The sequence below is a fragment of the Callospermophilus lateralis genome, chromosome 4, assembly GCF_048772815.1.
Source record: "Callospermophilus lateralis isolate mCalLat2 chromosome 4, mCalLat2.hap1, whole genome shotgun sequence".
In the NCBI taxonomy this organism is placed as follows: domain Eukaryota; kingdom Metazoa; phylum Chordata; class Mammalia; order Rodentia; family Sciuridae; genus Callospermophilus; species Callospermophilus lateralis.
The window spans coordinates 159,765,131-159,784,310 of NC_135308.1; the positions used below are offsets into that span (position 1 = coordinate 159,765,131).

The following is a 19,180-nucleotide window of genomic DNA, read 5'->3' on the forward strand; positions in this document are numbered from 1 at the left end:
GCACTTTGATATATCATACATAAATAGATTATGATTTCTCATTTTTCTAATTGTACATGATGTAGAATCACATTAGTCATGCAATCATATATGTACATAAGGTAATGATGTCTGTTTGAGTCTACTCTCCTTCCTATCCCCATACCCCCTCCCCTCCCTTCACTCCCCTCTATCTACTCTCCAGCCCTTTTTATTTTGAGACAGGGCCTCAGCCTCCTGAGCTGTTGGGATCATAGGCATGTGCCACCACACCTGGCTAATCAATGCTTTTTAAAATAAAATAAAATGAATATTTTAGATTAGTTGAAAGAGCTTACAATTGTGAGATCACCTTCTTTGACTTTTCTTCCTGCATTCTAGGATGGGGAAATGGTGCTTCTGGATGGAGGTTGTGAATTTTCCTGCTATGTGAGTGACATCACCCGTACCTGGCCTGTCAATGGCAGGTAGGGATTTTACAAAGTAATATATCCTGCTGCTTCTTAGTATGAGTTGGTTTATAGATGTACTTGGAATAAATGACTAAAGAAATAAGCAGGGCTTTTGTAGGTCAGGTTACCTGCCTTTGAAGAATCATGATGTATTCTAAGACTTTTTGTTATTGTTGTTGTTCATCATATAGCAGATTCAGAAGCCTAGAAATACTATGTTAGCTAGCACACACACAAACACACGCGCGCGAGCGCGTTTTTTAAAATTAGTTTGTTGGGTTTTTTTCCCTGATTGCAAATGTAGTATTTAGGGTATGGTAGAATAGATTAGTTATATTAACCTCCCAAAACTAGTAGTAATGAAATCTGAACAAAATAATAAGACAGCTACTTAAAACCACCAGAGAGCTTCCACAAACAGGAACTATACAAGTATGTCTTTGAAAGAAAATTATAAATGAATAAATTTAGTGGTTAAGGCTTTTTACCTGAGGATTCCCCAACCCACATTGCTTTAGCATCATAAAGCCACAACCTTATTGGTTAAGATGATTGATTTAGATTCTGGCAGAATATTTAGAAACATGGGAGGATTCAAAAGAAGGAACAACAGAGTGTGAGCCCCAAAATCTACATACAAAATATTCAGAAATCCTTGGCTGAGTTGGGGGAAGGCCTCAGGACATTGAGCAAAATACCAGCAGCTAGAAGCTGAATAAACTGAGCAGAAATTTTAGTTGCTTCCCACTGAAAGCAGAGTTTATAATTTGAATCCATCCAAGCTAAAATAATAATAATAATAATCATCACTCTTGAGGAGAACATAACCCCTAAAGCAACCACAAAAAAAATACCATAAATAGGTACAGCTAAAAAGCCAATGGGGGAATTAAGATAGAATATTAAAACCCATTCTAAAAAAAAATTTATTGACCCAAAAGAAGACAGGGAAGGAAAAAACAAAAGCAGGCAAACAAAAAGATGAGTGGGAAAAAAACCCAGCAAAATAACACAAATAAATCCAACTGTAGTAATGATAGCCAGGCTCAATGCTGTTTAACAGAAAAGCACTGTCAAACATGGAAGACACGAATTTTGAAAATAAAATATCCAGGACAGACATACTATGCAAATATCAATCCTAAGATAACTGGAATGCTAATGGTTAGTGCAGTGGTGCACAGCTGTAATCCCAGAGACTCAGGATGCTGAAGCAGGAGGATCACAAGGGCTGGGTATGTAGTTCAGTCTTCTGGGTTCAATCTGAAGTACCAAAAAAAAAAAAAAAAAAGGAAAGAAAAAAAAAACTAGAATGGTTAAATTAATACAGACAAAATAGATTTCAGGACAAAGGAATATTAGTGGAAACAAAGAGGGTCATTTTGATGATGATGAAAGTGTCAGTATGTCAGAGAGATATAACTATTATGAAGGTGTAAGTAGCTAAAACAGAGCTTCAAAGCAAGCTGGATGCACGCCTGTAATCCCATCTACTCGGGAGGCTGAGATAGCAAGATCATGAGTTCATATCAGCCTCAGCAATGGTGAGACACTAAGCAACTCGGTGAGACCCTGTCTCTAAATAAAATGCAAAATAGGCTTGGGAATGTGGCTCAGTGGTTGAGTGCCCCTGAGTTTAATCCCCAGTACCCCCAAAAAATAAATAAATAAATGAAGCAAACTAACAGGACTAAAAGGAGAATACACAATCCCACAATTAGAGTTGGAAGTATTGACAAATCTTTCTGATTAATTTATAAAACAAGTTACCAAAAGATGAAGATTTGTTTTGTAAAATAATATGTCTAACAATTGCAGATGACACATTCATTTCAAATAGGCATAAAAGAGCATTGTTGAGCTGTAAAACTAGTCTCAGTTTCAAAAAGGTGAAGACTTATATACTTAGATTTAAAAAATCAATAAAAATATTGTTACAATAAGATACACACCCATACACACACACACTCATATATATTTTTTTAACCCAGGTGTGCTTTACCACTGAGCTACATTCTCCACCCTTTTTTATTTTTTATTTTGACAACAGGGGTCTCACTAAGTTGCTTAGGGACTTGCTAAATTGCTGATGTTTACTTTGAACTTGAGATCCTCCCACCTCAGCATCCCAAACTGCCACTAATATTTTTAAATCTCCAAATAGATGAAAATAAGTGAATGCATTCTAAATAACCTATAGGTCAAAGAAGCAGCAAAAAAAAATTACAATGTATTTCACATAGAATACTAATAAAAATACTACATATAAAGATGTGGGGGGTGCTGAGGTTGTAGCTCAGCGGTAGAGAGCTCACCTAGCACATGCAAGGCACTGGGTTTGATCCTCAGCACCACATAAAAATAAATAAATAAAAATAAAGGTATTGTGTCCAAATACAACTAAAAAATTATTAATAAAAAAAAGATGTGTGAGTCCAAGTGCTTCTCATACACCCATAATCCCAGTGGCTTGGGAGGCTGAGGCAGGAGGATCGCAAATTCAAGACCAACCTGAGCAACTTAGTGAGTCCCTAAGAACTTAGCATGACCCTGACTCAAAATAAGAAAACATTTTTTAAAAGGCTGAGGATGTGGCTCAGTGTAACGCTTCCCTGGATTCAATCCCTAGTACCAAAAAAAAGATAAATTGGCAAGGGCCTGGAGCTGTGGCTCAGTGGTAGAGCACTTGCCTGGCACATGTGAGGCACTGGGTTTGATCCTCAGCACCACATATAAATAAATAAATAAAATAAAGGTATAAAATGTCTGATTTAAAAAAAAAAAAAAAAGATAATTGACAAGCAAAAGAGTAGGATATATCAGGCACAATGACACGTGCCTGAAATCCCAGGAGCTCAGGAGGCTGAAGCAGGAAGATCATAAGTTGAAAGCCAGCCTCAGCAAAAGCAAGGTGCTAAGCAACTCAGTGAGAACCTGTCTCTAAATGTAATACAAAATAGGGCTGGGGATGTGACTCAGTGGTTGAGTGCCCCTGAGTTCAATCCCTGGTACCAAAAAATAAAAAGGAAAAAAAAAAACTAGGATATAATTTTCATTCAGTGAAGATTTAAAACAGACACTTGACAAAGGAATATATACAGATGACCTGTACATACTTTAAAGTATTCATCAATGTTGGTCATTGGAGAAATGCACATTAAAGTGCACAATAAGATAACATTACTACTAAAATGGCTAAAATTAAAGACTAACCATACCAACAATTGGCAACAAAGCAATACAACTGAAACTGTGATACCTTGCTTTTGGTAGTGGTAGTGTATAATGTTTACAACCATTTTTGGGGAAAAACTTGGCAGTTTCTTATGAAGTTAAATAGATGCTGACCCTTTGGCCTAGTAATTCCACTTCTAGGTATTTACCTCAGAGAAACAAAAACATGTCCACAAAGACACATATAAGAATGTTTATAACATCTTTATTCACAATAGCCAAAACCTGGAAACAAATATCTATCAACAGAAGAATGAATATGTAACTTATGGTACACAATATGCAGTTTCAAATAATGAAATACTGATCAACCATAAAAATATTCTACTGATTAGATAAATTACATAGCCATTGTGCTCAAAGAAGAAAGTTGCACACAGAAGAGTACATATCATATGATACACAGAATGGTCAGAATGAATGAAATTATCAAGACAGTCTTTGCCTCTGGAAGAAGGGGGGTATTAATTAGAAATAGAAACAGGGAATACACCTGTCAGCTACACAGGAGGCTGAGCAGGAGGATTGAAAATCCAAGTCCAGCACTGACCTTGTCTCAAATTTTCCAAAAGGACTGGGGATACGGCTCAGTGGTATAGCACCCTTATATTCAATCCCCAATACGATGAAAAGGAGAGAGAGGGGAGGGGAGGAGAAAGAAGCAAGAAAGTTTTCTGGGAAGGTTAAAATGTTTTGTATAATGTAGGTTTACGGATCTGTGGGTCAGGATTCTCCAGAGGAACAGACCCAGTGGGTATGTGTGTATGTATGTACAAATACTTACATGTTACTTAACAGTGAGGGAGAAATGCTTCCTTAAGTGATTTCATCATTGTGTGAACATAATGGGGTATACTCACACATTTAGATGGTATAGGTCAGTCATTCATTGTAGCCTTTTTTTAATGTTTTTACTAGTGCATTATAGTTACACATAGTAGTGTTCATTTTGACATATTCATGCATGTATGTAATATAATTTGCTCCATTTTAATCCCTATATTTCCACTTTACCTCACCTCCTCCCTGCCCCTATTCCCCTTCTTCTTCTACAGTGGTCTTCCTTCTAGTTACTGTTATTTTTTATTGGTGTTTTATAGATATACATAAAGGTGGAATTCACTGTGGTATACTAATATATGCACATAATTTGATCAGTGCCTTTCTATAGATCCTTCTTTTTCCTGTTCTTCCTCTCTCCCTCAAACCTCTTCCTCTACTCCACTGATTTCCCTTCTGTTTTCATGATGTACCCTCTACTTATTTTGTTGTTGTTGTTGTTGTTGTTGTTTTCTCTCCTTATTTCATTCTAGCTTCCAAATATGAGAGAAAATATTTGACCTTTGACTTTCTGAGTCTGGCTTATTTCACTTAGCATGATGTTTTCCATTTACCAGCAAATGCCATAATTTCATTCTTTATGGCTGAGTAAAACTCCATTGTGCATATATACCACATTTTATTTATCTGTTCATCTGTTGATGGGCACATGGGTAGGTTCTATAACTTGCCTATTATGAATTGAGCTGCTATAAACATTGATGTGCCTACATCACTATAATATGCTGATTTTCATTTTAGATTAATACCAAGAAGTGGGAAAGCTGGGTTTTATGGTGGTTCTATTCCTAGTCTTTTGAGGACTCCTCATACTGCTATCTAAATGGCTGTTGTCATTTATAGACCCACCAACAGTGTGCTTAACCACTGAGCCACATCCCCAGCCCTTTTCATTTTTTTTACCTTGAGACCTGTTCTCCCTAAGTTGTGTAGGAGGGTGGCCTGGAACTTGCCATTCTTCTGCCTCAGCCTCCTGAGTTGCATGACCCTGATTGCTAAGGATGTTGAACATTCTTTCATATATTTGTTGGCCACTTGTATTTCATCTTTTAAGAAATACCCATGGGGCTGGGATTGTGGCTCAGCGGTAGAGCGCTCGCCTAACACAGGCAGGACCTGGGTTCAATCTTCAGCACCACATAAAAATAAAGGCATTGTGTCCATCTACACCTAAAATATAAATGTTTTAAAAAAAAAGAAAGAAAGAAAAAGAAATACCCATTTAGGGGCAGGGGTTGTGGCTCAGTGGTAGAGTGCTTGTCTAGCACATGCAAGGCCCTGGGTTCAATCCTCAGCACAACATAAAAATAAATAAATAAATAGGGCTGGGGATGTGGCTCAAGCAGTAGCGCGCTTGCCTGGCATGTGTGCAGCCCGGGTTCGATCCTCAGCACCACATACAAACAATGATGTTGTGTCCGCCGAAAACTAAAAAAAAAAAATATTAAAATTCATTCTCTCTCTCTCTCTCTCTCTCTCTCTCTCTCTAAAAAAAAAAAATAAATAAATAAACAAACAAACAAATAAAGATGTTGTGTCCAACTACAACTAAAATATAAATATATGATGGGAGGGGAGGGGTGGATAGGAAGAGCAGCAGAATACAGTAGACACTAGTATTGCTGTATGTATGTACGTGGCTGTATAACCAATGTGATCCTGCAATCTGTACATGTGGAAAAAGTGAGAATTCATGCCCCATTTGAATCAAATGTATGATATGTCAAGATCATTGTATTGTCATGAGCAACTAATAAAATATATAAAGAAAGAAATACTCATTTAGTTCTTTTGCCCATTTATTGATTTTATTTTATTTGGCATTAGGTTTTTTGAGTTCTTTATATATTCTGGATATTAATACCTGTCCAAGAAATAATTGGTAAAGATTTTCTCCCATTCTTCAGGTTCTATCTTCATTCTCATTTCCTTTGCAGAAACTTTTTGATTTAATGCCATTCTACTTACTGATTCTTGGTTTTATTTCTTAATCTTTAGGGGTCTTGTTAAGAAAGTCAGTTCCTGTGTCTATATGTTCCAGTGTTTGACCCTGTGTTTTCTAGCAGTTACAAAGTTTCTCATCTAATTCCTAAGCCTAAGCCTTTGATCCTCTTGAATTGACTGTTGTGCAGAGTAGCAAATAGGGATCTAGTTTTATTCTTGTAAGTATGGCTATATTCCATTTTCCCAGCTCAATGTGGGTTTTGTTGTTGTTGTTGTTGTTGTTGTTTTGGTACCAGGGATTGAATGCAGGGGCCCTTAAACATGGAGTCACATCCCCAGCCCCTTTTATATATATATATAAATATAAGAGAGAGAGAGAGAGAATTTTAATATTTATTTTTTAGTTTTCGGCGGACACAACATCTTTGTATGTGGTGCTGGAGATCAAACCCAGGGCCACACGCATGCCAGGCGAGCACGCTACCGCTTGAGCCACATCCCCAGCCCCCCTTTTTTATATTTTATTAGAGATAGAGTCTCACTGAGTTGCTTAGGGCCTAGCTAAGTTGCTGAGTCTGGGTTTGAACTTGCAGTCCTCCTGCCTCAGCCTCCTGAGTCACTAGGATTGCAGGCGTGCACCACTGCACCCAGCCAATATGGTCTTTTGATGTAGTTGAGAGATGCAGTCACGTGGGTCATGTAGAGCTGCTGCCATTGTAATTGTTACATAGCAGACTGTTTACATTCAGCTTTGTGTGTGTGTGTGCAGTACTGGGAATTTAGCCCAGGGTCGCTGTACCATTGAGCTACATCCCCAGGCTTTCTTATTTTATTTTGAGACAGGGTCTCACTAAATTGCCTGGGTTGGCCTCTAACTTGCAATCCTCTGCCTCAACCTTCTGAGTAGCTGGGATTACAGGTGTGTACCACAATGCCTGGCTTACAGTCAACTTTTTTTTTTTTTTAATGAATTTAACCTTAGCATTTTATTGTCTTCATAATAAAACAATGAAGCTTAGAACTGGATCACTTGGTCCTTGCTCTTTTAATCTCCTCCCAGTTCAAAATGCTTACATCTCTTAAAAACCAGCATTCTCTTAGATTTGCTTTTAGGCTCAACACACTCAAGCCTCAGTACAATCTTTGTAGTTTTAGGCTTTTTCCTGAAAAATCACCTTAGTCTGCCCCCCCCACAGCCACTCTGTTTCCTGTCACAATGCCACTTTCCCTATGCATATAGAGAATCCTTGCCACATTTGTCATAGAAAGTCTGACAGGTTTTAGGAATGTTCACCAGGAGGCTGGGGCTGAGGCATAAGGATCACCTGAGTCCAGCAGTTCAAGACTATTCTAGTCAATATTAGCAATATCTAGTCCAAAAAGAAATAAAATTTAAACATTTAAGTGAAATAATGATAAATAAATGTATGATATGTTAAATACATAAACCAGTAACAGTCATTTATTAGCATTAGTCAGTATTACATACTGAACATAATTGTATGTGCTATATTTTTAGACAATTGGCAGCACAGTAGGTTTGTTTATTCTATCATCACTACACATGAGAAATGTATTCCACTGACATTTTGATGACTGTGATGGCACCTAGGCAGTGGGAATTTTCAGCTCTGTTATCATCTTATGAGACCACTCTTACATATACAGTTGATCATTGACCAAATGGCATTCATGACTGTGCATAGATGTGTGTTTATGTATATAAAGGTAGGTAGACTTTAAAGAATTGACTCATGCAGTTGAGGGTCTGGCATGTCTGAATTTTGTAGAGCAGGTAGCAGGCCAGAAACTCAAGGAGGAGTTGATGATACGGCCTTGAGTCCAAAACCTATAGGACAGACAGACTAGAAATTCAGGCAGGATTTACAATGCAGTTTTGAGATAGAATTCCTTCTCTAGGTCTGGCATTTGAGTTTGTTTATTGTAGGCTACCTTTTGGTCCATGTTTTTTCCATCCAACCATCCAAACTGTTAGAGCTTTTCTGCCCCCTTAAACTACAACACTGAATCCAGAATCTCTTGCTTAGTGAAATTCAGCCTGATCCAATTCTGTGTTCCTTCTGCCATTATCCCACATGTAAATATCCATCCTCATACATAGTCCCAGATTTTAGTCTGTATATATTGGAAAACTCATGAAGTTCTTTTTAGAGTATTATATATCTCCTCATCGATCACTCTTTGCTTTTTTTTTTTTTTTGGTAGTTATAGATGGACAGAATTCCTTTATTTTATTTGTTTATTTTTATTTTTATGTGGTGCTAAGGATTGAACTCAGTGCCTCACACATGATAGCCCCAGCTCCAGTGGATCACGCTTTGTATCTAACCTTTCAGAGAGTGTTGGGACTCAAGTCTGGTTTAGGTATAGAAGCAACCAAGGCAATTACTCAGTGGAGGTACCTGTGGGTTCTTAGACAGAGGTAGAAGGAAGACTCAGCAGAATTTGGGAGTTCATTGTCCCCACGTTCATAAGTATTGTTATATTCATTTGTCAAAATCATCATCTCAGATTGTACATTTCAGGGTATGTAAATTTTAACCAGGAGCTACTCTGTATTCCAGTAATCCCAGCTATTTCAGAATCTAAAGTAGGAGAATCACTTGAGTCCAGGAGTTCAAGGCCACCCTTAGCAACATAGCAAATAAGATTCTGTCTCCAAAAAAAGGACAGTTCAAAAAATTATTTAGTGGCACACTCCTATAATCTCAGCAACTTCAGAGATTAAAGCAAGAGAAACATGAGTTTGAAGCCACCCACCCTGGGTAACTTAGCAAGACTCATCTCAAAATAAAAAGAACTGGGGAGGTAGCTCAGTGATAAAGTTCCCTTGGGTTCAATCCCAGTAAATATAAAATAAATAAAATAGTACTTTGTGGGATGAGGTCTGAGTGCATTTCTAGATGACATAATTATAAAAATATTGATAATGGTTGAGCCTAGGGAGTACATAGGTGTTCATTTATATTACTATATTGTTATATTTAATCATTTTTTAGAGTTCATCAAATTATGCACCAAATATTACAAAAACAACTTTTTGAATTTCAATTACTTTCTAAGGATGGGTTCTTTGAGCAGAATCAAAAGTTCAATTTATTTTTAAGGCCTTTTTTTAATATTTATTTTCTAGTTGTAGTTGGACACAATACCTTTATTTCACTTATTATTTTTATGTGGTGCTGAGGATCGAACCCAGGGTCTTGTACATGTGAGTGAGTGCTCTACCGCTGAGCCACAACCCTAGCCCTCTTTAAGGCCTTTGATTTAATTGACTATACTAATTTACACTCCCATCAAGAGTATATGAGAATACATATATTACCTCAGCTCATTAATAAGCACCTAGTAACCATCTGAAGGAGAGGCTGTGTTGCTGCCCCAACTTGAAGGAGTGTCACTCTCCTACTGAGCACCTAGGGTATGGTCAGGGTTCTCTTAGTAATGGTGTTTCTGTAGTTACCAAGTATCAACAATGCCTCAGCAACAGCAGCCTAGAATTCCTCTAATCGAACAGAAGCAAAGTTCTTGCAATATCTGATTATTCTGAATTTAAGGTCTTTTACTTTCCTGTTCATAGGTTCACCGCAGCTCAGGCAGAACTCTATGAAGCTGTTCTAGAGATCCAGAGGGCTTGTCTGTCCCTCTGCTCCCCTGGGACAAGCTTGGAGAACATCTACAGCATGATGTTGACACTAATAGGACAGAAGCTTAAAGAGTTGGGGATCATGAAGAACAGCAAAGAAAATGCTTTCAAGGTACTTCCCTTCTCTTGACCCTAGTTCTCAAGAATGCCAACATGCTGCTCTATTTTACCCTATATAAAGCTAAGTAGACACTTATAATCCTATTAACTCAGGAGGCTGAGGCAAACAGATTTCAAGTTCAAGACCAGCCTGGGAGATTTAGTGAAACCCTGTCTCAACTTTTCAATGGCTGAGGATGAGGCTCAGTAAGAGTGCTAACATACTTGAGGCCCTGGGTTCAATCCCCGTTACCACCAAAAAAAAAAAAGAAAGAAAGAAAGAAAAGATTTTTGTATTCTTTATCTGTAGAAAGGATTTGGCTTTAACATTGGTTGAAACAAAAGGAATCAGTACTTAACATCGTCCAGAAGATGGCAGCACATTCTGATTCTTGACTTACTGCGTGACCAGCTCAATATTCAGAAAACAAAATGAAGTCTGGTTCATAATGGGTAGGAAAGGACATTAAAAAGAAGAGAAGTTAACTCTCAATCCTTTTGTGATGATTCTGAAGGTCAGAGGAGAGAATGTTTGTTGTTTGAGTGACATTGTTGAGATTTTAACACTATGTTCAAAAGCCTATCTTTAATAAATTTTATCTGCTCCCAAAATGTAATGATGTCTAAAAATGTAAAACCTCAGCTTTAAAATTAATATGCTAAGTGGTCATGCCAGATAGACCATTAAGCATCTTTCATCTCTAAGTTCAGGCTGCTCTAATCAAACAGAAGCAAAGAAGAGAATAGAAAAGAATAGAAATAGAAAAGAAGCTATAAAGCCAGGTATGCTGGTGCACACCTGTAATCCCAGACACTCTGGAGGCTTAGGCAGGAGGATTGAAAGTTCAAGGCTAGCCTCAGCAACTTAACTAAACCCTGTCTCAAAATAAAATTTTTAAAGAGGGCAAGGGATGTAGTTCAGAGGTAGAGTGCTTGCCTAGTATGCTCAAGGCTCTGGGTTCAATCCCCAGTACTGCAAAAGAGAGAAGAAAAGAAACTATTGGGGGGCTGGGGATGTGGTTCAAGCGGTAGCGCACTCGCCTAGCATGCGTGCGGCCCAGGTTCGATCCTCAGCACCACATACAGAGAGAGATATAGTGTCCACCGAAAACTAAAAAATAAACATTAAAAAATAATTCTCTTTAAAAAAAAAAGAAAAGAAACTGTTGGGGCTGGGGTTGTGGTTCAGCAGTAGAACACTCGCCTAGTACCTGGGAGAGGCTGGGTTCGATTCTCAGCACCACATAAAAATAAATAAAATAAAGATAGTGTGTCCAACTACAACTAAAAAAAATATTTTAAAAAAAAGAAGCTACAAATTTTCTGTTACTTAGGCTTACACTTCTTTAATTAACTGATAGAAATATCCAAGCTAGTGAATGCCTAATAATTATACCTACTCCACAGGTTGCTGTAACCTACTTAGGATGTCCAGAGTAGGCTTCCTGAGAGAGATATGAGAGTATTGAAAAGATAAGGATCCTAATATGGTCATCTTCCCTTAATCAAGGAAAGAGATTTTCATTTGTCATAGTCATTACTGGGATTCCCCAAGTCAGCAAGTGTGTAGTAGATTTTTAGTGCGATAGAAATGTGAATTTAGTGTCATTGGCAGAATTGCATATAAGCAGAAGCTAGGCACATGTTAGTTACAGTCCCCAGACCCATTATCAGGCCTCTTAAGCAATAGCCCAAGGACAGGTTAGGCATAAGTAGCAGAACCATTGGGAAAGTATTGATGCAAATCTCACTGATTTAAACATGCCCAACTTGCCCCTTAAGAGGTCCTTGCTCTAATAAAACTGTGGTTATTATCTCTTCTAGTCTGCTCGAAAATACTGCCCTCACCATGTAGGCCATTACCTTGGGATGGATGTCCATGATACTCCAGACATGCCCCGTTCTCTCCCTCTGCAGCCGGGTATGGTGATCACAATTGAACCAGGTGAGGAGCTCGGTCTAATTACTCTGGCTAGTATTTCGAGAACTAAATTGAATAGAAGTGGTGAGAGAGGGCATCCCTGTCTTGTTCCAGTTTTTAGAGGGAATGCCTTTAGTTTTTCTCCATTCAGAATGATGCTAGCCTGAGGCTTAGCATATATAGCTTTTACAATGTTGAGGTAAGTTCCTATTATCCCTAGTTTTTCTAGTGTTTTGAACATAAAGGGATGCTGTACTTTGTCGAAAGCTTTTTCTGTATCTATTGAGATGATTATGTGGTTCTTATCTTTAAGTCTATTGATGTGGTGAATAACATTTATTGATTTCCGTATATTGAACCAGCCTCGCATCCCAGGGATGAATCCTACTTGATCATGGTGCACAATTTTTTTGATATACTTTTGTATTCGATTCGCCAGGATTTTATTGAGGATTTTTGCATCTAAGTTCATTAGAGATATTGAGTATTGGTATTAATTCTTTGAAGGTTTTGTAAAACTCCGCTGTATATCCATCCGGTCCAGGGCTTTTCTTGGTTGGTAGTCTTTTGATGGCTTCTTCTATTTCCTCCTTTGTTATTGGTCTGTTTAAATTGTGTGTATCTTCCTGACTCAATCTGGGCAAATCATATGACTTTAGAAATTTATCAATATCTTCACTATCTTCTATTTTATTGGAATACAGGGTTTCAAAATAATTTCTAATTATCTTCTGTATTTCTGTAGTGTTCGTTGTGATATTGCCTTTTTCATCCCGTATGTTAATAATTTAAGTTCTCTATCTTCTCTTCGTTAGCATGGCTAGGGTTCTGTCGATCTTATTTATTTTTTCGAAGAACCAACTTTTAGTTTTATCAATTTTTCAATGTTTTTTTTTTGTTTTAATTTCATTGATTTCCACTCTGATTTTAATTATTTCTTGCCGTCTACTACCTTTGCTGTTGTTTTGCTCTTCCTTTTCTAGGATTTTGAGATGAAGTGTGAGTTCATTTATTTGTTGGTTTTTTCTTTTTTTGAGGAATGAACTCCAGGCAATGAATTTCCCTCTTAAAACTGCTTTCATTAATTAGTCTAATCTTGTTAGTAAATGGGTGCACATGGATTCTTCCTTAGATTTTTTGAATCCTCTTTTTATTTTTTTATTTTTTGTACCAGGGATTGAACCCAGGGGCGTTTAACCACTGAGCCACAACTCCAGCCCTTTTTTATATTTTATTTAGAGACAGCATCTTGCTGAGTTGCTTAGGGCCTCGATAAATTGCTGCAGCTGACCTTGAATGCAAAATCCTCCTGCCTCAGCCTCATGAGCCACTGGGATTACAGGCGTCCACCACTGTGCCTGGCGGGGAAAAAAACTTTAATGACTATTCAACAGTTTCTGCTTGTTAAGGCTAATAATCACTAAATAAATATTTAAATGCAATTTAAACACATTTAATATATATTTTATCTTTATTTTAGCCACATGCCCTTTTCCAGAGGAGCATTAGGCAAAGGGAGTATACATATATAATCTGCTAGTTCCCAGCATGTATAGACATATTCATAAGTTAAGTAACTAACTTTAGTGTCCTACGTGAGCCAGTAGACTATGAGGGAATCATGATCAACATTGTCATGTAAAACCTGTAGACTAATACACAAGATGACTGTAATGATAATAATTCTAGTAATGATATATCCCATACTATTGATCATTATGTGCCAGGCGCTATTAAATGTGTTGTCTCATTTAATCCTCATAACTCTGTTAGGCTTAAGATACAGATACAGATAAAGAATTATAATTCATATTAACTTGCCCAGGATCACCCAGTTACTGTCATGCTGAACAATGCACTCTTCTCTCTACTTCTCAGGCATTTATATTCCAGAGGATGACAGAGATGCTCCAGAGAAGTTTCGAGGTCTTGGTGTGCGAATCGAGGATGATATTGTGGTGACTCGGGACTGCCCTCTCATCCTTTCTGCAGATTGTCCCAAAGAGATAAATGACATTGAGCAGATCTGCAGCAGAACCTCATGACCCCCATTGCAACTCAGATGCATCTCAGGTTCAAAACAGGCATGCAGGCATCCCTGCATGTGTGCATTCTGAGTCTCCATGCATATTTATGCACATGTTTTATTTGGGAGTGCAGCAGCTATATATGATGTGTGTAATCATTACATGGGCTTTTCTAAGTAGATGGAAAAATGGAAAAGTGAATTTTGGAATGATTCCTTACTGTGACTTTAGTAACATTAATTCTGTAGAATTAATGATCCAAACAAGTTTAATTTTTAAACATAAAATATGGTTATATAAGTCATTTCATTCCAATTAACACATTTAAACATAGGGAAAATTCTCTTTTTTCTAGGTCCTTTCTTTTCTTTACTTTCACTGATGTCATAAGATATATGATTTTGGGGGGGTCTCTGCCTGTGCTGAGAGCTACATGTCAGTGACTTTGGATGACCAGCACATACCTTTCATAACTCCTGCCTCCATATTCCATATTCTGCTTATGTACTGGAGCCACATGAACTTGCAGGGTCACTGGCATCCTTTCCATTCAGCCACAGTCCAGATTCAGTAACATGAGCTATTGAGCAAAATAGTTTTGAATCTTTCTTGCTATTTGATTGCCTGAGCCCTAGAAAGTGTTTAGATTTTTCATAAGGAAGAAAACAGAACAGAAAGAAAAGAATATGTGTCTCTCTTACAGATCCAGACCTCCAACTATTTCTTCTCTTCAATTTAAAGATGATTCCTTTCCCAGGCATCCCTGATTCCTTTATAAGTTTTTTGTTGTTATTGTTATTATTTTTGAGATAAGTTGTTTACCTAGGCTGGTCTTAAACTTTAGGGCTTAAGTAATCATCCCATCTCAGCCTCCAAAGTTGCTGGCATGCCACTGTACTGGGCTCCTTCACAGTTTATTTACTTTGTTTTTTCTTTTTCTTCCCACCTCTCCTCCCAGTACTAGAACCTCGCGCCTCACATATACTAGGCAAGCACTCTACCTACCACTGAGCTGTATCCCCACATCTTTTTAATTTTGAGACAGGATCTTACTCAGTTACCCAGGCTGGCTTAGAACTTGTAATCCTCCTGGCCCAGCCTTTGCCTACCTGGGATTACATTTAAGTCCTACCATACCTGGCCACCACACCAGGTAATGCACTGACCTCATAAGTCACTCTTGAAATTACTGCACTGGCCAAAAGCAGATCCCCCACTTACCCTGTTAAAGTCAAAATAATGGTGTTCAGTTTTCAGAGAAATAACCCTCCTATTCTGTGATTTCCTCTAGCTCTGATTAAAAATATATATATATATATAATCAATACAGCAACTCAGTCTGTATAATGAACAGAACTAAATTACTAAAGATGATTTATTCAGAAGTTTCTGTTTGAGGGAATTTCTAAGGACCAGTGCATTCACCTCCTTTAAACCCAATGTACAAAATATAATGGTTCAAGGGTTTGTGGTTTTCTTTTTTTCATATTTGTGTTAAGGAAGCTCAAGGCTAAGGGATTAGTAATCTAGTGCTAGAAGTTTGCCCATAGTACATACTGAGCCAAAAACAGACAAGAGACAAAGATAATGTTACAACAAAAGTGATGAGATCACATTCTGATAGATTGTACTCATCCACAAGTGCCTGGCTCTGCTAATGTTAGCTAAGTGGCTATGGGAATGGAAGCTGCACCAATGGAGGCTATATCCCCATTCCTGCCCTCCCACCTTCTTCCAATTCTCAGTCTGTGCTGCTTTCTAACAGAAAGGGAGGTGCATAAACCCACCACTCTGGCTTTTCATTCACCTAGCCTTTGTACTTTATTCTTTTTTTTTTTTTTTTTTTTTTTTTTTTGTAGTTGCAGATGGACAGAATGCCTTTATTTTATTTGTTTATTTTTATGTGGTTTTGAGGATCCAACCCAGTACCTCACGTATGCAAGCACTCTGCCACTGAGCTACAGTCCCAACCCTCCTTTATTCTTTTTAAATCCTGGAATACAGAATTTCCTTTTCTTCCCATAACTCGTTTTCTGTGGTCTTCACCTGGACATCAGGCAGAAAAGTTCTACAGAAGTACTGGTGTCTATAGTCCCTGAGCCAGGTACATCATCCTTTGAATTAACCATATAGTCCCTGTGCCAGATACATTGTCCTTTGAATTAACCAGATTAACCATAGTAGCTAAGCGTTTGAGTCAGACTATTAGAACATAATGAAGATCTCATAGCTGTCTAATATATATTAAGATTTGTTGAACAGGTAATTTTTCACAGTGCAGAGATCTTATTCATTCTTAGCCATGCCACAGACATACCCCATATTTTCTCCAGTCAAAGTATAATAATCAAATATTTCACATATACTACCAGGCTTTTCTACTGAGAACCTTTATTTAAAATTTAAAAATGAAAAGAAAAAAACCTTCTCCAGATATTGTCACTGGAATTTTTCCACTGCATTTAGAAATGTGGTTGTATCATCAATTATACCATCTAAATGAAAGAAGCATATCTGGATAGGCAGTGTCACATGCTTTTATGAATTTATTTCAGAAATTGCTCTTCTTCTTAGGAAACTAGAAGTGGAGGGTGGGACTGAGTTTTCTTGTTTTTAGTTTTTTAAATTAGAGACACAACAGTAGAAATACTCAAATTACAAATTCACTTCTTACCTTGACATGATGAAGCATGCCTGTAATCCCAGTAATTTGAGAGGCTGAGGCAGGAAGATCACAAGCTGAAGACCAGCCCCAGAAATTTAACTGGACCCTGTCTCAAAAAATGTATATAAAGCTGGCGCAGTTGATATATCTAAAATCCCAGAAATTTGCGAGGCTGAGACAGGAAGATTACAAGTTCAAGACCAGCTTCCATAACTTAGCAAGACCCTATCACAAAATAAAAATAAAAAGGTCTAGGATGTGGCTCAGGGGTTAAGTGCCTCTGGGTTCAATCCCCAGTACCAAAAAAAAAAAAAAAGCCCTTCTCCTAGTCACAGTCTCCAAATTCAGAAGGTGTGCCTTTGATGGTGGCTTAAAATGTATACACCCTTTCTAGAACATTCATAGTCTTTTCTCTTTCTCTCCTTTTTTCTCTCTTGTTTTTTCTTTCTTTTCTTTGCAGTGCTGAGGATAGAACCTAGGACAATGTATCTCATTAAAACAAATTTAGCTGCTCTGTTTTTCCAGGTATTTATAATGCACACCCTCTTCAGCTTTGTTATTAATAAGGAGACTGTAGCTATGAAACACAGATGCTGCCTCACCCCTCACCTGTGCCCCTCAGATCACAGTGACACACAGAGAACCCTCCCACCAGTCTATCGATCTAGTGATGTCAGGGTCCTGTGTAACAACGTTTCGATAACCTACCCATAAAAGTGTTGGAATTCAAGTTGGAACCCATCTGCCATCCTTCAGCTAGTATGACAGTGTTACTTATTTGTGTGTTAGAAATTGAATGAGGGCCTAAGATGGTGGCACCATAAAGGACCCCATATGGAAGGTGTTTTTATTTTTTTTTTTTTAATACTTTTTTAGTTGTAGATGGACACAGTACCTTTATTTTGTTTATATGGTGCCAGGATCGAGCCCAGTGCCTCACGCATGCTTGGCAAGTGCTCTATCACTGAGCTACAACCCTGGCCCTGGTTAACTTTTTTTTTAATTTTAGTTTCCTCAATCTGGATCCATAACCCAAACCTTAAGCAGGAAAGGTAAGTTTTAAGCCCCAAAACTTACTTTAAGCTGAAGCATTTTTCACGTTCTAGGAGTCATAAAAAGGTGAAGGTCATCGCATTCTAACATTGTGGCAGAATTTCATAGTCAAACCACACCGGTCTGGTTGATCTTGTCTCTTCCTATGTATCACTGAGGAACTTGGAGTATCATCTCTGCTGTTCAGGTCATAGTCCCTACTGGACACAAGGCCTCTTGGGTATACTGTCTTTGTTAGTATTAATGCTTTGTATGACTTCTGTACAATTATATAAGTTCAGTTTGGACAAGATGCTGTTACTTTTTAAGGTTCTATTCATTGAAAATGACATTTGTCATTCCCCAACAAGGGGAAAGCATTTGTTACTGTCATTTTTAAAATATACTATAAACAATATAGAATTGTTTGGGGTATGTGTGTTATTTTATAATCTAGGGTTTATAGGTTTAAATGTGAGAACACTTTGTTTTACAAAATATTTTCTTTTACAAAGTATTCATTAAATGGATCACAAAATCTTGATAGTAAACTTGAGACGCTCTTACAAGTTGCAGATAGAGGAAAAAAACTGGATTTGATCCAGCCTTTTGAAAGTTAACTCCACTACACTGGCCCATAATTTTCCAGGCAGCCCTGTAAGGCCACAAGACTATAACAATAGCCACAAACAAGCACTTTAGGAAGGTTGGATTTTATGGGAAAGTAGGATAAATTTGCAAAATAGTGAAAAAGCAAACTTTCTCCGTGAGCCATACACTGAATCATGTGCTGCCTTTCCATTGGGAACCATCTGTATTTATTTACTTAATTATTTGCTAGGTTTTGCATTGCTGGGAATTTAACCCAGGTCCTTGAGCGCTAGACAGGTATTCCACCACTGAGCTGCATTCCCATTTCTAGGAACCATCTTTTATGTACTTTGTATATTCATATACATACATGCACACATAAATATATATACACACATATACTTTTGTTTCTATATACATATACATACACATATATACTTTGTTTTGTTTTTTCACAGTAGTGGAATTGAACCCAAGGGTGCTGTACCACTAAACTACATCCAGCCCTTTTTATTTTAGATAGGGTCTCACTAAATTGCTAAGGCTATCCTCAAACTTGTGATCCTCCTCCTCTCAAGTCATTGAGATTACAGATGTGTGCCACTGTGCCCTACTATATGTATGCTTTATGTAATTTTGGTAAGAAAAAAAATGTACTTTTAGTTGTTGTTACCATGGATTGAACCCAGTGGTATTTAACCACTGAGCCACATCCCCATTCCTTATTTT

At 37.6% G+C, this 19,180-nt stretch overlaps 1 protein-coding gene across 3 annotated transcripts in view; it reads left to right on the top strand.

Moving 5' to 3' along the window:
* The window catches only part of Xpnpep3 (X-prolyl aminopeptidase 3), a 59,875-nt gene extending 41,592 nt beyond the window's left edge, over positions 1-18,283 (top strand). For all 3 annotated transcript variants that reach the window (XM_076855212.2, XM_076855213.2, XM_076855211.2), the window contains 4 exons: positions 361-446; positions 10,051-10,228; positions 12,040-12,160; positions 14,015-18,283. In XM_076855212.2, the coding sequence (XP_076711327.1) occupies positions 361-446; positions 10,051-10,228; positions 12,040-12,160; positions 14,015-14,181 (552 nt within the window). In that variant the 3' untranslated portion in view covers positions 14,182-18,283. The remainder of the gene's footprint in view (positions 1-360; positions 447-10,050; positions 10,229-12,039; positions 12,161-14,014) is intronic.
* The last annotated feature ends 897 nt before the right edge of the window (positions 18,284-19,180 follow it).